This window comes from Osmerus eperlanus, chromosome 23, assembly GCF_963692335.1.
Source record: "Osmerus eperlanus chromosome 23, fOsmEpe2.1, whole genome shotgun sequence".
In the NCBI taxonomy this organism is placed as follows: domain Eukaryota; kingdom Metazoa; phylum Chordata; class Actinopteri; order Osmeriformes; family Osmeridae; genus Osmerus; species Osmerus eperlanus.
Genome location: NC_085040.1, coordinates 343,506 through 362,561, shown reverse-complemented (window position 1 = coordinate 362,561; position 19,056 = coordinate 343,506). Strand labels below are relative to the sequence as shown.

Genomic DNA, 19,056 nt, shown 5'->3' with positions numbered 1-19,056 from the left:
TAGTAATGGTGGAGGTTGTAACTCTGGAAGGTAGCACTGACCCTGGGTCAGACTAAAGGACAATCTAAACACAAACTAGGTGAACACAAGACAAGGAAGAGAAAGAGAGAGAGAGATGGAGAGAGAGATGGAGAAAGAGAGAGAGAGAGAGAGAGAGATGGAAAGGTAGGGCAGAGCAGGAGAAATTGAGGGGAGGAGATTAGGTCACTAGGTTAAGGTCTCTCCTTACACAGGGTGTAAGGAGAGAGGATACAGGAGGGATATGAGGAGACAAAGTCTCACCGAATAAAAGTCCCAATTTGTTGACAGGGTAGTATATTGAGTATGTGTTTGTTTATTTATGTATTAAGAAACTACATTACAGCAAGCTACACTTGCAATTCCAGGTCATAATGTTTCAGAATAATCACTAAGCATCTACTGCAAATGTTACTGATGATTCATTTAATAAGTGAATCTGTTGTTGGTCCTGAAGGAGTTGGTGTCATAGGTGTGTTATTTTCCTTTCATCAACCAAACAATGATGTATTTCCGTCCGCATAAAAAAAATAAGTTTCAAATTGTGACACTATCAAAAGTCCCGCCCCTGTCTGCGACGCCGGGGGCGACGGGACGAATAAAGAGAGCTGATTTGTTGTCCCCGCTGTCACTTATGTCAGGGTTGAAGAGAGGAAACACCCTCCCAGTGAAGGAGCAGCCAATGAAAGAGTAGATATGCGAAGCCTTTCCTGCATCGTAAAAAGACACCACCCCTTCCTCGTAGTCCAATAGCACGCCCACGATCCAGGGCTTCTCTCTGATTGGCAGGAGGAGCGACTGCCAATCGCACGCCCTGTAATCACTCCCCTTCCTCAGGCAGATTGTCCAATAGCCATCCTCGGGGCTGAGGGTGACCACGCCCTTCCTGTTGACGGACTCTCTAGCCACGCCCAGATCCCAGGCCGTCTTGTCGCTGACCTCGACCTCCCAGTAGCGCCTCCCGGAGGTGAACCCGTGCATGGCGAGGACGCAGGGCGCCGTGTCGAAGCGCCGGGGGCCTTCCGTAAGGTTCTCCTGCTCTCTGTCTCCGTCCCAGACCCTCTTCCTGTCCCTGGACACGACCAGCCACGGGTTGGCTGTGCGCGGGTCCAGACTCACGTCCACTGGAGAGACGAAGCCTGGGTTAAGTTCAAATAACTAAAACTATAAACATCAAAAATTATAATGATTATAAACATACATGTATATATGTACATAACAGTGTGCCTTGCTGAGAGGAAGCACACTAAATTATATGAATGATTACAACAATAGAAATGATGATAGAGATAAAATTATAAAGATGTAATTAAAAAATAATAATAAGCCAGTGATAAAAAACAACAATAATAGTAATACAAATTATATAAAGGAGAATAGGAGACTGTGATTGTCAGCTGCTTTGCGTTACAGCAAAACAATAAAAATGTGGATAAAATTATAAAGATTGAAAAAATGATAATAATAAGCCAATAATAAAAAACTACAAAAATAGTAATTCAAATTATATAAAGGATAAACAGAATAGGAGATTGTGATTGTCAGCTGCTTTGCGTTACAGCAGCTGTGAACATCATACCTGCATACTGCTGGACTATCTCGTGCTCTGTCAAAGAACCAAAACACAACAATCAAACTGAGCCTCTATTAGTCATCATTAGCATTAGCGATTTGATCCTGTGAGACGATTCTGACCTTTTCTGGCCAGTTTGGTCTGGGCTGCCTTTAACGTCCCCTCTAATTGGGACACTTTGGACCTCACCGTCCCCACACACTGGTGGGAGTGGACGGTGAGGTCAGACCAGTCCTTGGTGGGAGGGGGGCGGGCGAGGGAGGGGAACCTCTAACAGGGGTAACAGAGACAGAGAAACAGCAGTATGATAAAGATGTGTCTTTCCAAACATGGTGTGGTCTTAAACACTGCACCTGCAGGAGGAGGTGGAGGGGGAGTACTGACCTGCAGGAGGAGGTGATGGGGGAGTACTGACCTGCAGGAGGAGGAGGTGGAGTACTGACCTGCAGGAGGAGGAGGTGGAGGGGGAGTACTGACCTGTAGGAGGAGGAGGTGGAGTACTGACCTGTAGGAGGAGGAGGTGGAGTACTGACCTGCAGGAGGAGGAGGTGGAGTACTGACCTGCAGGAGGAGGAGGGGGAGTACTGACCTGTAGGAGGAGGAGGTGGAGTACTGACCTGCAGGAGGAGGAGGTGGAGTACTGACCTGCAGGAGGAGGAGGGGGAGTACTGACCTGTAGGAGGAGGAGGTGGAGTACTGACCTGCAGGAGGAGGAGGTGGAGTACTGACCTGCAGGAGGAGGAGGGGGAGTACTGACCTGTAGGAGGAGGAGGGGGAGTACTGACCTGTAGGAGGAGGAGGTGGAGGGGGAGTACTGACCTGTAGGAGGAGGAGGTGGAGTACTGACCTGTAGGAGGAGGAGGTGGAGTACTGACCTGTAGGAGGAAGAGGTGGAGGGGGAGTACTGACCTGTAGGAGGAGGAGGTGGAGTACTGACCTGTAGGAGGAAGAGGTGGAGTACTGACCTGTAGGAGGAGGAGGTGGAGTACTGACCTGTAGGAGGAGGAGGTGGAGGGGGAGTACTGACCTGTAGGAGGAAGAGGTGGAGGGGGAGTACTGACCTGTAGGAGGAGGAGGTGTACTGACCTGTAGGAGGAGGAGATGGAGTACTGACCTGTAGGAGGAGGAGGTGGAGTACTGACCTGTAGGAGGAGGAGGTGGAGTACTGACCTGTAGGAGGAGGAGGGGGAGTACTGACCTGTAGGAGGAGGAGGGGGAGTACTGACCTGTAGGAGGCGGAAGTGGTCCTTGGTGTGTGAGAGCTGCTCCAGCTCAGAGCTCCTCCTCCGAAGCTCCGAGATCTCCTGCTCCAGATCCCTGACGAGGTGTTCAGCTCTCCTCTCCGCTGCTTTCTGCTTCTCCACCATCTCCTGGGTGAGCTCGGCCAGGCTTCTCTCCACGGCGGTCATCAGAGCACCGAAGAGCTCCGCGCTCTCCTCAATCGCCTTCCTTGAGTTTGTCTGACGGGGGAGACGGCAGTGAGAGACGGCAGTGAGAGACGGCAGTGAGAGACGGCAGTGAGAGACGGCAGTGAGAGACGGCAGTGAGAGACGGCAGTGAGAGACGGCAGTGAGAGACGGCAGTGAGAGACGGCAGTGAGAGACGGCGTCGCGGAGTTTGTCCTGTAGCTTCGTGATCTCGAATGAAACCAGATGTTTGGTGAACTCACCCTGCTGAGCTCCACTGAGTGTTGGATCTCCTCCATCTTCTTCAGTCTGGTCTGGATCATCTGCAGCACCTCCACCTCAGCCCTGTCCATCTGAGCCTTGGAATCAGAAGCACAACTAAATCACTGGCTGTCGGAGTACATTTTAAGAAAAGAGGCGAGGAAGAGGCGGAGGAAGGGAAATGACAGGAAAGAAGAAAAGATAAACGAAGAAAGAGAGGGAGAAGAACGTTGAACAACCAAAATCCTCTTAGAACTCCTTGCTTCTGACCCTTGACCTCCTGCAGTACATTCTACGTGTGCTATTTGCACGTGGCCTTCGGGCTAAAAGTAATTTCGGCGTAAACATCTCACCTTCTTCTCTGCGCTCTCTCGCTCTGCCGGGACGGTGTGGTGCCCCCGGTGGTCCGTCTCCGCACACAGCACACACACACACGTCTGGTCACTCCTGCAGAACATCTCCAGGAGCCTCTGGTGCTTCCTACACATCCTGTCCTCCAGGTTCTCCACAGGGTCGACCAGCTGGTGGATCTTCAGACCGGCCACTCTCTGGTGAGGCTCCAGGTGGGTCTCACAGTAGGAGGTCAGACACACCAGGCAGGACTTCAGGGCTCGGAGCTTGCTCCCGGTGCAGACGTCACACGCCACCTCGCCCGGTCTGAGGACGGCCACACCTCCGTTCCGCCTCCTCTCCCGGATCTCCTCAGACATCTCCCGGGCGAAGGAGTTCTGACGGGGGTCCGGGTGACCAGTGAACATGGTGTTGCACCTGGGGCAGCTGCAGGTCTGAAGGCTCAGCCAGCGCTCTGTGATGCAGGGCAGGCAGAAGCTGTGGCCGCAGGGGATGGACACGGGGTCGGTGAAGACCTCCTTGCACAGGGAGCAGAGGAACTGCTCTTCAGACAGGAAGTGGATGGTGGAAGCCATGACTGGAGGAGAATGATACAGGTCTATCTGTCATGAATGGAGAAAGGAAATTAGCGTGAAAAGTTAAATAACAGTCAGGCGGGTTATTTTGATCCGAACTGAACTTTAAGAATGTTCCTTTTGAATATGGTTATTTTGAACATACACAATCTTGTCAACTGCAAGGATGGCGGAATACATGAAATGTTTAAATGAAACATATAAAAACACAAAAACACAACATCTTCAGCTGTTTATACATGGTTAGAGACAGTTGGGTAGAGACAGGAAAGCAGGGAGAGAGAGAGAGGATAGACATACAGGACAATGGCCCGGGCCGGAATCGAACCTGGGACCTTGCGTTTCGGCCTGAGCGATACACGCTCTATCTGGTGAGGCCCCAGACTTTAGGATCTAAGTAAAAGCTGTCCCTCCACATACTTTCTTGCTGCGTCTAGTTTCAGTACAACCTGCAGCATCTAACAACAGCACTGTGAGCTCTTATCAGCTGCCTGTGGGGAAAAAACGATCAAAGTCCAACCAATCGCTCGTTACAAACTCCACACTACCAAACCCACATGACCCGAGTTAAAGGACACACTGAAGTAGAGAAACAACAGAACAGTCTCTATTAAGTTCACTTCCTCCTCTTCACCAATGTGTGATGATCTACAACATGATGGTGGTACCACTGGACTGTACCCACAAGCTGTGACCTACCTCGACCAACAGGAAGTTGACATGTGAGGAAAGGGGGAGGGCAGGTGCTGCTGTCAATCATCAGCCTAAGCCCCTCCCCTTTCTGGTCTCCTCTATCGTTTAACCCTTCCAGCACCTCAGCTACCTGGGCTGCTCGTCTCCTTGTCTCACCTCCCAGAGTGCCGCCATCTTGAAGTTCAGGTAATAGTTGCTTCTTCACTCAATAACTGACGTTGGTTGGAAAGCAATCTGATTTTGTTTGTGCTCCAGTGTGAAATTTGTCTTTGATTTAAATGAAAAAAAGAAATCACATATATTCAGTATTAAAATGTTTATTGAGAGCTTTGTGTGGGATTTGAAAGTATTGTTTTGAATAGGAACATTACAAGTGCAGAATAATTCACATTGACAGAATTAATAAAACATTTAAATAACATAGTTGTGTCTACTCAAAATGAAAGGAACATGATGACCAGCATGCATCGTTTTGTCTTTTGGCTAAAAGAGTCAGCTAAATCAATTCAATATAATTATTCCTGAGTTCCCTCTTAGTCAGAACTGGTTTCCTGTCCCTTTTCTTCCTCTTCCTCTGAGAACTCTCGTCTTCCTCCTTGTGGAAGACCTTTCCATCTGGCTGCTTTCTCCACCTCAGCTGGAAGTCTTCAGTCAGCCCCTTCTCTCTCAGCTTCACCTGGACCTGAGGAGGAGGGAGAGTCTGGACTAAGAATATGTACTCTCCTCTTTAAAGTCTTCAGTCAGCCCCTTCTCTCTCAGCTTCACCTGGACCTGAGGAAGAGAGAGAGTCTGGACTAAGAATATGTACTCTCCTCTTTAAAGTCTTCAGTCAGCCCCTTCTCTCTCAGCTTCACCTGGACCTGAGGAAGAGAGAGAGTCTGGACTAAGAATATGTACTCTCCTCTTTAAAGTCTTCAGTCAGCCCCTTCTCTCAGCTTCACCTGGACCTGAGGAGGAGGGAGAGTCTGGACTAAGAATATGTACTCTCCTCTTTAAAGTCTTCAGTCAGCCCCTTCTCTCTCAGCTTCACCTGGACCTGAGGAAGAGAGAGAGTCTGGACTAAGAATATGTACTCTCCTCTTTAAAGTCTTCAGTCAGCCCCTTCTCTCTCAGCTTCACCTGGACCTGAGGAAGAGAGAGAGTCTGGACTAAGAATATGTACTCTCCTCTTTAAAGTCTTCAGTCAGCCCCTTCTCTCTCAGCTTCACCTGGACCTGAGGAGGAGAGAGAGTCTGGATAACACTGTTCTGTACTCATTAATTGTCATGGGGGTCAGGTGGCTGAGCGGTTAGGGAATAGGCCTGTTAATCAGAAGGTTGCTGGTTTGATTCCTGGCTGTGCAAAATGTCCTTGGGCAAGGCACTTCACCCTACTTCACCCTACTTGCCTCAGGGGGAATGTCCCTGTACTTACTGTAAATCGCTCTGGATAAGAGCGTCTGCTAAATGACTAAATGTAATGAATTCCTTGTTCTTCATCAACCACAGGTAACACGTATCCATCATCTAGCTAGTCCTCCTTGTCTACGTAGATGAGGTCTCACCTGTTGTAAGATGGCCTCCATCACAGCAGGATCCTCTACGTCCACACCTGAGTTCTCTCTGTTCAGCCTCATTCTCACCACCTGCTGCTGCACTGGGAGTGGACACACCGACAGGAACATAGAAAATGTACGACATCACAAAGGACCATTTAAGAACAATTATTAGCTCACAAAGAAACAGTTATGACATCACAAAAGTCCCTTGTGTTTCATCACATTGCAGTTCTAGAACGTCTCAGCCAAGATTATTTCTAATACTTTCAAAACAAAACAATGATGTACTACTGTAGCAGAAAAAGGGAAGTTTAACATTACAGGGCCAGTCCGTCCATCTGCCGAAGGAACTAAACTCTTGACGCTAAACAGAATTCGAGCCCGTCTGTATTATTAGGTTCGTTGATCTTCCAAAATTTAAAGGAGAAGTTGCTGTCATGTGACCACTTCCAGGGGTCTCTGTACAGGCCCATCCAGGAGAACTCTGACAGGTTTCATGTCCACAATCTGCTGGTTCTCCGTCTGGTTCCCAGAGTGAAAAAAGCTTCAAATTGAGCTTTGTGATTGCACTGCCCTCTCGTGGGGAATCTCTGTTACTGCATTGAGAGAGAAAGAGGGAGAGATGAAGAGATGGAGGGAGAGAGAGAGAAAAGAGAGAGAGAGAGAGAGAGAGAGAGAGAGAGAGAGAGAGAGAGAGAGAGAGAGAGAGAGAGAGAGAGAGAGAGGAAAAGATATACAAAAAGAATGTGAGAGAGAGAAAGGAAGATATTGAGAGAGGGACAAAGGGAGAGGGGAGAGAAAGAGATGGATACAGAGAGGGAGAGAGACTAAACACTAGATGTGTCAGAAAACAAATCCTTCTTGTACAGTCTAAATAATGAGAGATGTCTTTCAGCTTCACATGTCTTTATTCAGCTGTTCAGGTCCATTATAACCACCAGCAGGAGTTCAAAGTAGCAGAGAGACAACTATGAACTGATCACTTAAACAACAGCAGTTATAAACACTTCCATCTCAATAGTGAGTAACACATGTACCCAAACATTACAACACATCGTTAGTTAAAACTCTATTTACTGAGTAGCAGGACAGGAAGTAGACAGTGATTTCTATTGTCCAGTAGAGCCAAGACTAAATGATCATATACAATCATCAAGGTGAAAGAGCAGGAATTATACAACAAAAGAACTGTGTTTATAAACCAACTAAAAGAATGACAGGGTTCTGTATGAAGGTATCACTCCTCTACAAGACCCTCTATCACAGTTTCATAATCTCTAAACTGTCACCATAGTTACCATACCAACCAAGCCCAGGGTAGAGTGTCTGGGTGAAGGTGGTCTGGACTCTGTGGAGGAGGGTCACTGTGTCAGAGACGACACTGTAGAAGGACAGAGTACCTGCCTTGTGATCCAGGTACACTCCTACTCTGGAGGACTGAGGGCCTGATACTGCAGTATTAACACTGTTATGTCTGAACGTGTAACCATCACTAGAGCAGCGTAACCTCCAGGACTTGTTATTGTTACCAAAGAGAGAGTAACCGTCTGTTCTGCTGATGTCTTTATATGAGACTGCTATGTCAACACGGTTACCTCTCCACTCCACCTCCCAGTAACAGCGTCCAGACAGAGCCTCTCTACACAGCACCTGATAGGACCCGGTGAACCTCTCTGGATGGTCAGGATATGGCTGCTTCTGGTTTAGACATGTCACCTTCCTGTTCTCCTCAGACACAGAGAGGTTTCTATGTGCTGTGTTTGGGTCCAGAGTGAGCTGACAGGAATCTGGGAGCAGAGCAGAGACCAGATCAGAGTTAATAACACGTCCATTCATGTGTCCCCATGTTAAAGCTGCTGTTGTTCTGGATCAGATTCATCATTCAACACGTGTCAGTGGAGAGAGACCTGGACACTTCAGAGACTCACATGGTAAGAGGTCTGCTCTGGTCTTGGGCTCTGGAGGCAGGAACACATCCACTGTGGAGACTGGAGACACACACACACACACACACATACACACACACACACACATTTATATACGTATACACACACTCAAACTGTATATACATACACACACATATGTATACACACACCAATGGCCTCACACACATCATGCACAGACACACACACACACAGACAGTAACACAAACACTTCCTTATCAAGTTGATCCAAACATGTGCTTCTGTGACAGGTGTCTGTCCTATCACATGATGTTTGTCCATGAGGCTTAATGTGCTGTTCCTCCAGACCTGCTGTGTTTAACCAACTCACCTGTGGTGGAGATGTTGGACCACTCTCTCTGGATCAGCTCCCCTAGTTTGTCTCTCAGCTCAGAGACCACCTCAGTCACATGTTTGAAGTACTGAAGAGGAGGAACAGAGATGCTGGGGACATCTGAAGATACACTGGTACTGGAGAGAGACTGGTAGTTCTGGAGACAGGGAGGGGGGAGAGGGGAAAGAGAGGGATAAAGAAAGAAAGAGGGGAGAGAGAGACAGATGGAAGGATGACAGATGGACAGACACACAGGTTGAGCAGAGATCCTACATAGATGATCAGACAGTGAGTGTAGCTTCAGATCTGAGCTGCCAGGGTAGTCTAGTTACCTGGAGGAAGTGGATGTTGTCCTCTGTGTGTGAGAGCTTCTCCAGCTCAGCGTCTCTCCTCCTCAGCTCAGCTATCTCCTGCTCCAGTCTCTCCAGCAGTCCTTCAGCCTGACTCACTGCTGCCCCCTGCTGGGCTCTGATCAGATCCTTCACCTCAGAGCGCATTCTCTCAATGGAGCGGATCAGCTCAGTGAAGATCCTCTCACTGTCCTCCACTGCTGCCTGGCCAGAACGCTGGAGAGAGGGGGGGGAGAGAGAGAGAAAGAGACAGAGAGAGAAAAGTAAGGGGGAGGGGGAGAGGGAGGGGAGAGAAAGAGAGAGGGAAAAATAAAAAAAGATAAGGAGAAATAAATCCAGATATCCCTCCAGTGACAGCAGTCTTCCTGAATGTAGAGAGTCCACCAGTCCTATCCAGGTATCTCCCAGTAGCACAGCTCCACTAGTGGAGATCCTGATGCTGACCTTGAAAGACTCCACAGCCTGTTGGAGCTCCTTCAGCTCCTTCTCTCTCTGCTGGACTCTCTGCTGGACTTCCTGCTGACTCAGGACCAGCTTGTCCTGGAGAACAACACACATGACAACAACACAGTTGGAGTTACAGTACAGGACTCTGGTGGAGTGGATGCAGTAAACTCTTCCTGCTTTTCCTGACACGAGTCAGCACTTTTTGACATTTTATAGTTCTCCACGTAGACCAAACAGGAGTTCACACCTCGGACTAAAATAAGATCATAACAACAGTCCAATGGTTATACATTTGATAATCTAGGTTGATAAAGCGTAAAAAAATACATGTTATGTATTTATAATATTCTTACATTATTCTGCTATTATCATTAATAACCTGTTTCATACATCACTTAAAAGGGGAATTTAACATGTCTTTGCATATTTAATCTTAATCACATAAAAACTTCCATCTTGAAATGTTCCAAGTTCCTCATGAGTCACTGACTAGTATTGCTGGTCTTACCTGTTTCTCCTTCCTTGCAGATTTGGCTGACACCGTGTCATGGCCTTTATGTTCATCCATGGTACACAGCATGCAGATACACTGCTGGTCTGTCCAACAGAAGACCTCCAGCAGCTTTTCATGACTGGAGCAGATCATCTCCTGCAGTCCAGACCTGGCTTCCACCAGCTTGTGTTTCTTCAGTACAGGAACCTGGTTGTGGGGCTGGAGGTGAGTCTGGCAGTAGGACACCATACACACCAGACAGGCCTTGAGGGCTCTCTGCTTCCTGGGCCCAGTGCAGAGGTCACAGGTCACCTCTCCTGGCCCAGCTGGACTGGTCAGCTCAGAGGGGGCGGCCTGGGCTCCTCCTGTCTCCTTCAGCTTCTCCACCACCTCAGCCAGCATGTAGTTCCTCTTCAGAGCAGGCCTCCGAGTGAAGCTCTGTCTGCACTGGGGGCAGCTGTAGACTCCCTTCTGCTCATCCTGGTCCCAGCAGCCCTCGATACAGCTGCTACAGTAGCTGTGACCACAGGCGAGGGTGACAGGATCCTTTAAGAGGTCCAGACAGACGGAACAGCAGAACTGGTCCTGGTCCAGCACAACTCCCTGCTGGGCCATGCTGGAGTGGTAGTGACGGTCGCTCTCTCTCACACAGAAACACTAGTGGAGAGAGGGAGCGAGAGAAAGATAGATTAGTTTCGTTTCTTCAGAATAACAACTGTTGTGGGAGGAGGGAGTGATTTCCTGGTTATGTCGGAGGGTGGAGTTTATGGAGGAGAGTGAAGAATCATGTGTGCTGAGGTGTTATCCATGTAGCCGCGTCCTAGCCTACTATTTGCTTCTACCAAATGTAAAATCCTTGTTGAAAATTAGGAGTCACTATACTGAAAGCAAATCACAAGTGGTTGTGTAACTGCTATCAAAGTTATTTGTTAAATGTTTGTTTTATCCAACATTTTAGTTCGTAACACTAGCACTTTGACAAATATATTGTTGCGGAAGTACATTTGTACTGAAAATACATTTTTTCATAGTGAAAGATCTGTAAAAACGAAGGAAAAATTGAAGAGTTTAGTGGATATTAGCGTTGCTATATTTTTTTTATTTCGAAGTAGGCTTAACGCAAGTAAACGTGCTAACACTCGGCAAATAAAACGCTTTTATTCGCGTTCAGTTATCAAGCTTGTCCGTCATGCGCCTGACCTAGCCTTGAATGCAGTCAGAGAGCACGCGCTAGGCTTTTATACCCACGTGAAGTTGCCCCCCCACCCAATGCAAAAATGTCGACAATGTTGTCTCAATCGTTTGCGCTGGTTTTGTGTAGTTAGTTTTTGTTTGGGATGTATAATTTTTTTGATACTAAATAATATTTGATTGGTCTCTAAGGATAATGGAAAGGCTTTAAAAAGGCTCAATAGTTTGTGCTCAGTTTGTGCTGGTATGTGCAGGTAAAAGTGTCGTTTTTGAATGCAGGCCAGTGTTATTGGCCAGTCTCACCACTAGATGGCGCTCTGTGTCTTTCCATTATCCAGTCTCCAAGAAGAAGCCTTCTAGCGAGCTGCAGTGTCCAGACACAAGGATAAAACACACTGATACTCACTCACTACATGTATATACAGTCTCTCTTTCTCCGGTTGATCTGACTGTGATTTAACCCAGAAGAGAAACCAAATATCAGGTGTTTCTTCACAGGGTAAAAGAGGGGTGGAGTGGAGAGAGGGGGGAGGGAGAGAGAGGGAGGGAGGGGTGATAACGGAGAGAAGGAGAGCGTTTTCTTTCTGCGCTGTGTGTGAAGGACGATCACTTCATATCCAAGTAAAGGTTACACATTCCAGAACGAGGATCTGGAAAAGAGAATGTTGGGTCTCTAGAACATAGAGGAGATGAACATTCCGCCTCACCAGAGCAGAGAGAGAGAGAGAGAGTTCTAGAATGTAGAGATGAACGCTCTGCCTCACCAGAGCAGACAGAGAGTAAATCCTGAGAGCTTCAGAGATGAGTTTTTGAAGTTCTAATCCGCTGTGCCTCTGGGGTCAGTGTGTGTGTGTGTGTGTGATTGTGAGTTTGTGTGTGTGTGTGTGGGAACTGGGCTGTTTGTAATTCTCCCAGCAGATCACAGGAGAGGAGCCAGCATTCAGGGGTCTGTCACACGGAACATTCTGCCAGGAGGCATTGTTCTCTGGAGAGAGGAGGGGGAGAGGAAGGGGAGAGAGGAGGGGGAGAGAGGAGGGGGAGAGAAGAGGGGGAGAGGAAGGGGAGAGAAGAGGGGGAGAGAGGAGGGGGGAGAGGAAGGGGAGAGAGGAGGGGGAGAGAAGAGGGTAGAGAAGAGGGGAGAGGAAGGGGAGAGAGGAGGGGGGAGAGAGGAGGGGAGAGGAAGGGGAGAGAGGAGGGGAGAGAGGAGGGGGGAGAGAGGAGGGGAGAGGAAGGGGAGAGAGGAGGGGGAGAGAGGAGGGGGGAGAGAGGAGGGGGAGAGGAAGGGGAGAGAGGAGGGGGAGAGAGGAGGGGGGAGAGAGGAGGGGGGAGAGAGGAGGGGGAGGGAGAGAGGAGGGGGAGAGAGGAGGGGGAGAGGAAGGGGAGAGAGGAGGGGGAGAGAAGAGGGGGGGAGAGAGGAGGGGGAGAGGAAGGGGAGAGAGGAGGGGGAGAGAAGAGGGGGGAGAGAGGAGGGGGAGAGGAAGGGGAGAGAGGAGGGGGAGAGAGGAGGGGGGGAGAGAGGAGGGGGGAGAGGAGGGGGAGAGAGGAGGGGGGGAGAGAGGAGGGGGGAGAGGAGGGGGAGAGGTAGGGGGAGAGAGGAGATGGAGGGGGAGAGGAGGTGGTGAGGATGGATGTGAAGGGGTGAGGAGGGATGGTGAGAAGCAGTAGGGAGGGGTAATGAGGGGGTGAAGGGGCGAATAGGGGGGTGTAGGGGTGAGGAGGGGGTGAGGGGAGACAGGGCAGGAGTCCAGTATTATATAAGTGTATGTACGTGTGTGCCCTGGGTCACTACTGTGTGTGTGTACGTGTGTGTACACAGGAATGCCTCTGTGTGTGTGCATGTGTTTGTGTGCTGGTCTCTCTCTGTCTCTGAGAAGATAAACTCATGTAGGGTGGATCAGACAGATAGGATTAGAAAGAGAGACGCGGGGGGAGGAGAGGGAGAGGAAGGGGGAGTGACAGAGAGAGGGGGAGGGACGGACAGAGGGAGAAAACGGGGGGGGGGGTGGAGAGAGAGAAAAAGCCTCCACACTTGTCAGCTCAAAGAATAACAGTGGAGTTTCTCTCTCCTCCTGCTCTCCTTTCCTGTCCACCTCTCTTTCCTCTCCTCCTCCCTCCATCCTCCCTTCACTGACCCCGCCCTCCAGGATCACACAGGAACTATGAATGGAGGGATGTTTCTGAGGCATCCACCATCCCCTCCCTCCTCCCTCTCTCTTCCCCCTCTCCCTCACTCAAAGGAATGTCTCCTTCAACCCCCCCCCCTCCCCCCCCCTCCTACTGAGCTCTGGGAAATGAGTCCTAGTTATGCACCTTCATCCCCTTACAGAACCCAGCTGCATGTGTGTGTGTGTGTGTGTGTGTGTGTGTGAGAGAGAGAGAGAGAGAGAGAGAGAGAGAGAGAGAGAGAGAGAGAGAGAGAGAGAGAGCTGTGGAGGCCCCTGGGCCACAGTATAGGCAATAAAGAGACAGACGGGGTGGGGGGGAATTAAAGGGAGAGAGAGATAGAGACAAGGTAAAATAGACATGCCTGTAGGACAAGATTATATTGATCAGATAACCAAACCAGCTCACAAATACACTTTCACCTCCTGAAAGAGTGAAGGAAGGAGACCAAAGGTAGAATATAGATGAACCGATATTAATGACCACTCCTGTCAGCATGCCATTTAACCTCTCATATCTCACCCTTCAATCCCTCCCTCCCTCCCTCCCTCCCTCCCTCCCTCCCTCCCTCTCTCTCTCTCTCTCTCTCTCTCTCTCTCTCTCTCTCTCTCACTCTCTCTCTCTCTCTCTCTCTAACATCAGAAATTGCAAATTGACATTTTATTCATTTAGCAGACGTTTTTATCCAAAGCAACGTAAAGGTACCAGTACAGCGGTAGATCTAGGATCAGAAGTGCAATAGTATTTCGGCGGTCTGAGTCAAGCGACGATCTGCAGCATATTTAGGCTTCTACTACAGTCACCACACTGTATTCATAAACTGTTGATAAACATACATTTTTGAATGCTGTTATATTCTACTCCAAGGAGATTAGTTCACTGTTGTAGGCTACATAGTTATTGAAATACACACACGGGAGACATGTACAGTTATGTCTTTAGGACACGTAGGCTACGGGTGTCTAATCTTATCAGGATGCTAAGAACCAAAGGTAAGGCTTGGTTTCGGACTTTGCGTACAGTACAGATCCTTTCATAATTGTATGGTCTTGCTTCAGTGTCCTATGGTGTCATTCTTGATAACCTAAAGTTATAACATATAGACAACGCTTTTATTTAAAGCGACCTACAGTAAGTTTACCTAAAGGAATTTCCAGAATTTCTTAACAAAATATATAAAAGATTTTAAAACGGACTTCTCAATTGAGTTTGTCACCGTTGCACTGTTTTCTTGTCACTTTCGCCTGTTCCCAGAGATAAGACCTTTTGCTTGCTTGTGACATTTCCAGTTGACATTAAGGTGGATTGCGTGTGTGTCATCGCAACAAAGACCACGGAAAACATAAAATATGAATGTTCTTTGATATAAATGATCCAATTTACCACAATAGGTGGAATACCCACATCATGTTTTAATGTAGTCGTTAATTTTCGAATAAGGCTGGACTGGTCAACTGGTTTTAGTGGCACGTCCTTAAATGGTGGGCGGAGAAACGCGGACGCACCGCTGTATAAAAAGCGTTTGCCTCCAGTCTCCACTGTAACTCTCATGAATACAGCACAAGGATTAAAAAATAACCTTTCTGACAACGATACAAATTTTGGGACTGAACACATTTCCAAGAGGTACTTTAAATCAGAATTTTCAACAGTTTAATATTTATAATAATAGCCTAATTCCACAACCTGAACAGGATTATTGGCGTCATTACTCATTGATGGATGCATCATATTTATCTTCCACGCGCTGCCAGCTAGCTACAGACAGATCGATTGATCTGTAGCTAGCTGGCTAGCTAGGGCTAACGTTAGCTCTAGCTATCTGTATTTTTTGTTAGCTAGCACTCAAGTTTTATTTCTCCACAACATGTCAACAGTGTTTTTGGTTGGCTGTGTCAGTGATGTATAACAACAACAGTCTGTAACTTTCAGCAAACTAATGTCAGTGGCGACGGTGATATTTTTCAGAAAACAACAGGTGCTTTGGTGTGTCTTTTTGGTTAATTTCCCCGAATTCGAGACATCTGTCCATCGTGTCAAAATGAACAATTTCAATTTGTTAACAGTGCGCACAACTCCTTGTCCTCTAGTAGCGAAGGTTGAAATACTTAGAATAACTTTATATCTGCTTTTTAGATAAGTAATTCCAGTGTATCCTATGTTTTAAATAACGACAGTTTTTCTTTCCCGTCAACACCCAAAACTAATCTTGAACTTTTGCGTTTGCCGTTCTAATTTCCCCCCAATCCAAAAGAATAATATTTTAACGGACCCAGGATGAGCAAGGACACCGAAGTCGACATGAAGAAGTCGAGCTGAACGAGTTGGATCAGGAAAAACTGCCGATGACTGGGGATTCACCGGGGACCGAGAAGAACGGGAGTGTCAAGTTAAAGGTACCGACGAAGATGTTAAATTCACGGGACTGTCCAAGGAAGAGCTGATGAAAGTGGCAGGGACGCCTGGGTAAGTACGACTAAATTGTAGCTTGGATTAATTTGTAGGCTTATTTTTCTGTTTTATAACCAGCATTGGTAGCTAGTTTATTAAGAATCAAAATCACCAGCCGTTTTTTATTTACATAATGTACATCTAAACTTTTACATTTATTTTTTAGCCTTGATTAATTCACTTTCCCTCTTCACCCTTCTGTCTTTTTCTCTCCCCCCAACATTTCCCTTCCACCCTCCCACCCTCCCTCCCTTCCCCTCTCTCTCTACCCCCTCCCTCTTTCCCCCCTCTGTCCTCCCTCCCCCTCCTTCTTTCCCCCTCTCTCCCTGTCTACCCCCCACTCTTCCACTCTACTGCTCTCATTCTCCTTTCTTTCTGTCTCTCTATTTCTCTCCCTCGCTCTCTCCCCCTCTCTCTCCCTCTCTTTCCCCCTCTCTCTCTCCCCCCCTCTCTCTCCCTCTCTCTCTCTCTCCCTCCCTCCCCCCCTCTCTCTCTCCCTCCCCCCCCTCTCTCTCCCTCTCTCCTCCCTCCCCCCCCCTCTCTCTCTCCCTCCCCCCCCCTCTCTCCCTCTCTCCCCCTCTCTCCCCCCCCCCTCTCTCTCTCTCTCTCTCTCTCTCCCTCTCCCCCTCCCCTCCCTCCCTCCCCCACCAGGTGGGTGCGTACCCGCTGGGCTCTGTTGGTGCTGTTCTGGCTGGGCTGGCTGGGCATGCTGGCGGGGGCCATCTTGCTCATCGTTCAGGCCCCTCGCTGTAAACCCATCCCTGAGATGAACTGGTGGAACGAGGGGCCCCTCTACAGGGTCAACGACCTGGACGCTTTCACCGGGGATAAGGGACTCCAAGGTACACACACACTGTACACACACACACAGATCCATACACTCACACACACATTCTCATAAGCACACAGACACACTGGGGTGTTCACTAGGGTCAGCAGGGATGAGTAGTAGGGCTGCCGGTAGTGTTGCCTGCAGCACAGTCAGTCATTACAAGCTGACTGTCTTGTGACTGTCTGCTGACTAGACAGAAGGCTAACCGCTAACGCTAGCTAGCTCTTTGACCTTGTCTATGCTGACTAGACAGAAGGCTAACCGCTAACGCTAGCTAGCTCTTTGACCTTGTCTATGCTGACTAGGCTAAAGGCTAACGCTAGGCTAAAGGCTAACGGCTGAAGGTCATGTAGGCACTTCCCCTTTGTGTCATTTTCATTTCCCTTATTGGCTAACAGCCAACTGAGTGCTCTCCTTTTGGGCGCCTTTCTGTACTTCCTTCCTTCCTGGTTATGGTCCAATAATAGTGTGTGTTATCTGTGTGTGTGTGTGTGTGTGGGGGGGGGGGGTGTCACCTGTGTTTAAAGTCCCTTTCATGTGCTTTTCAAAGTCCGGTATCCTCTTTGATCCTTGAAGGTTTGGTACAGCCAGTTCTCCCCTCTACTGCTCCTCCCTCCCTCCCTCCCCCTGCAGTCTTCACACAGACTTGTCCAGAGTCAACATCTCACCTCTCTGAAATGGCTCTCGTCTGTTTCCCCCTCTCTTCTCCTCTCTCACCTTCTCTCCGTCTGGCCACCTCTCTCCCACGCTGCCCTTTCTAAGACCCATCCTGACTCTCGCTTCTCTTCTCTTTCCTCCTTTCCTGCCTCTTTCTCTTTTTTACATTTTTTAAGTCACCTTCTTTCTCCTCCTCCTTTCTTTAGCTTCCTCTCTCCTTCTCTCGTCCTCTCTCATCCCTTTTTTTAGCTCTCCCTGTTCCCCTCCCTCCCTCTCGTCTCTCCCTCCCTCTCATCCCTCCCTCCCTCTCATCCCTCCCTCCCTCTCATCCCTCTCCTCCCTCCCCCCAGGTGTGTCAGAGCGTCTGGACAGCGTGGGTCAGATGAAGGTGAAGGGGCTGATCCTGGGGCCTCTCCACACCGTCCAGGCCGACCAGGTGGAGACCCTGGACCTGGCCAGCATCGACCCCTCCCAGGGCACGGAGCAGGACCTGCGCAGCCTGCTGGACAAGGCCCACAAGAAGGGTGAGGAGGGCCAGGAGCTGTTCCCATGATCCATCGACCGATCGGTTGATTGATTGATCGGTTGATTGCTGTGTTTATAAATGAGCTTCTTGGTTGATTGAGTTGTGCTGATTGAAGGCAGGTGTGTGTGTGTGTGTGTGCAGGTATTATTGATGTGTGTAGGGTGTTTTGATAGATGTGTGTGTGTGTGTGTGTGTGTGTGCAGGTTTGTCTGTTGTCCTGGACTTGACTCCTAACTACCTGGGAACCAATGTCTGGTTTGAACCAGACAACCAGGCTGACGTGCTGAACAAACTCAAGGTAACACACACACACACACCTATAACACACACACACACACCCCTATAACACGCACACACACACACATGCATACAGCTTTACGCCCTTGAATAACAGGATTTCAAAACTTTATTCTGTGTTTGTTAACTAGGGAACAATTTGTGCCTTGTTGTAAATACCTAATTGATTTATTCTGTGTGTGTGTGTGTATCTATGTGTGTGTATGTATGTGTGTGTGTGTGTGTGTGTGTATCTGTGTGTGTGTGTAACTCTCTCCCTCTCCAGTCCGCTTCAGAGCACTGGCTGCAAATGGGCGTGGACGGAATCCAGTTGTCCGATTTCAGCGTTGCCACGGTAACCAGCCCAGAGTGGGCGGGCCTCCAGGACGTCGTCCAGGGCAACCGGACCGAGGAAGTCAAAAACAAGTGAGGACAAGTCAAAGATCTGTCCGACTTTAAAAGAAGTTAGGACACGAGAAACAATAAATAAATAAAACTGAAGAACTTGGTGAGGAAAAAGAACAAATAACAAAGGAAAGAAAGAAAGGAGAGGGGAAGGAAGGAAGTGGAGAGAAATAAAGGGCTTCAGTGGGTTTCTTGGGGGGGAGGAGAGAGGAGGTGTGGGAGGAGAGGAGGTGTGGGAGGAGAGGAGGTGTGGGAGGAGAGGAGGTGTGGGAGGAGAGGAGGTGTGGGAGGGGAGGAGGTGTGGGAGGGGAGGAGGAGAGTTCAGGCCCAGTGACTGCAGTGTCAGGGTGTTGACACCCAGTGGTGATGAAGGTGAACTGCAGGGGTTTAGTACTGGCTCACTATCACCATCTAGTGGTCAATTTAGTGACCAAATGAAAAACACTTTCACATACTCTCTCCTCACCCCCCCTCCCCTCTCTCTCCTCACCCCCCCCCCCCCTCCTCCCGCTCCTCCAGGGCTCTGATTGGCCGAGCAGGAGTCATTGATGCCACAGCTGTGTCTCAGCTCCTC

At 48.8% G+C, this 19,056-nt stretch overlaps 3 protein-coding genes across 9 annotated transcripts; 1 reads left to right on the top strand and 2 right to left on the bottom strand.

Moving 5' to 3' along the window:
* Positions 1–329: 329 nt before the first annotated feature.
* Positions 330–5,001, bottom strand: LOC134009510 (E3 ubiquitin-protein ligase TRIM21-like). The gene is made up of 6 exons (XM_062449001.1): positions 3,612–5,001; positions 3,261–3,356; positions 2,818–3,051; positions 1,714–1,861; positions 1,598–1,624; positions 330–1,142 (listed from the first exon to the last, which is right to left on the bottom strand). Exons 1-6 carry the CDS (start codon positions 4,182–4,184, stop codon positions 556–558), a joined length of 1,665 nt encoding a protein of 554 aa, XP_062304985.1. The 5' UTR covers positions 4,185–5,001; the 3' UTR covers positions 330–555.
* A 177-nt stretch (positions 5,002–5,178) lies between these two features.
* LOC134009508 (tripartite motif-containing protein 16-like) lies at positions 5,179–10,684 on the bottom strand. 7 transcript variants are annotated; one of them, XM_062448998.1, is made up of 9 exons: positions 9,997–10,684; positions 9,486–9,581; positions 9,024–9,257; positions 8,689–8,848; positions 8,343–8,402; positions 8,010–8,201; positions 6,736–7,010; positions 6,421–6,512; positions 5,179–5,559 (listed from the first exon to the last, which is right to left on the bottom strand). In XM_062448998.1, the coding sequence occupies exons 1-7, from the start codon at positions 10,594–10,596 to the stop codon at positions 6,961–6,963; spliced, it is 1,392 nt and encodes a 463-aa protein (XP_062304982.1). In that variant the 5' UTR covers positions 10,597–10,684; the 3' UTR covers positions 5,179–5,559; positions 6,421–6,512; positions 6,736–6,960. The 7 variants fall into 7 exon arrangements, with proteins under 7 accessions (XP_062304982.1, XP_062304981.1, XP_062304980.1 ...); XM_062448997.1 differs by having other exon boundaries at positions 5,179–5,913; positions 6,421–7,010; XM_062448996.1 differs by having other exon boundaries at positions 6,421–7,010.
* A 4,928-nt stretch (positions 10,685–15,612) lies between these two features.
* Positions 15,613–19,053, top strand: LOC134010067 (amino acid transporter heavy chain SLC3A2-like; the record flags this gene model as incomplete). The annotated part of the gene is given in 8 exon segments (XM_062449931.1): positions 15,613–15,640; positions 15,643–15,735; positions 15,738–15,801; positions 16,438–16,628; positions 17,626–17,799; positions 18,005–18,099; positions 18,364–18,503; positions 19,002–19,053. Coding segments are annotated over 8 exon segments (837 nt in total), but the record flags the coding sequence as incomplete, so codon positions are not given.
* Between the last annotated feature and the right edge of the window lie 3 nt (positions 19,054–19,056).

Excerpts from the sequence above, each read along its gene's own strand:
- LOC134009510 (XM_062449001.1), bottom strand. The coding sequence starts at position 4,184 with ATGGCTTCCACCATCCACTTCCTGTCTGAAGAGCAGTTCCTCTGCTCC. Across the intron at positions 1,625-1,713 it reads GACCAAACTGGCCAGAAAAG|AGCACGAGATAGTCCAGCAG; the intron begins GTCAGAATCGTC and ends GTTCTTTGACAG. Across the intron at positions 1,143-1,597 it reads GATAGTCCAGCAGTATGCAG|TGGACGTGAGTCTGGACCCG; the intron begins GTATGATGTTCA and ends TCGTCTCTCCAG.
- LOC134009508 (XM_062448993.1), bottom strand. The coding sequence starts at position 10,596 with ATGGCCCAGCAGGGAGTTGTGCTGGACCAGGACCAGTTCTGCTGTTCC. Across the intron at positions 9,582-9,996 it reads CTGCAAGGAAGGAGAAACAG|GACAAGCTGGTCCTGAGTCA; the intron begins GTAAGACCAGCA and ends GTTGTTCTCCAG. Across the intron at positions 8,849-9,023 it reads ACAACATCCACTTCCTCCAG|AACTACCAGTCTCTCTCCAG; the intron begins GTAACTAGACTA and ends CCCTGTCTCCAG.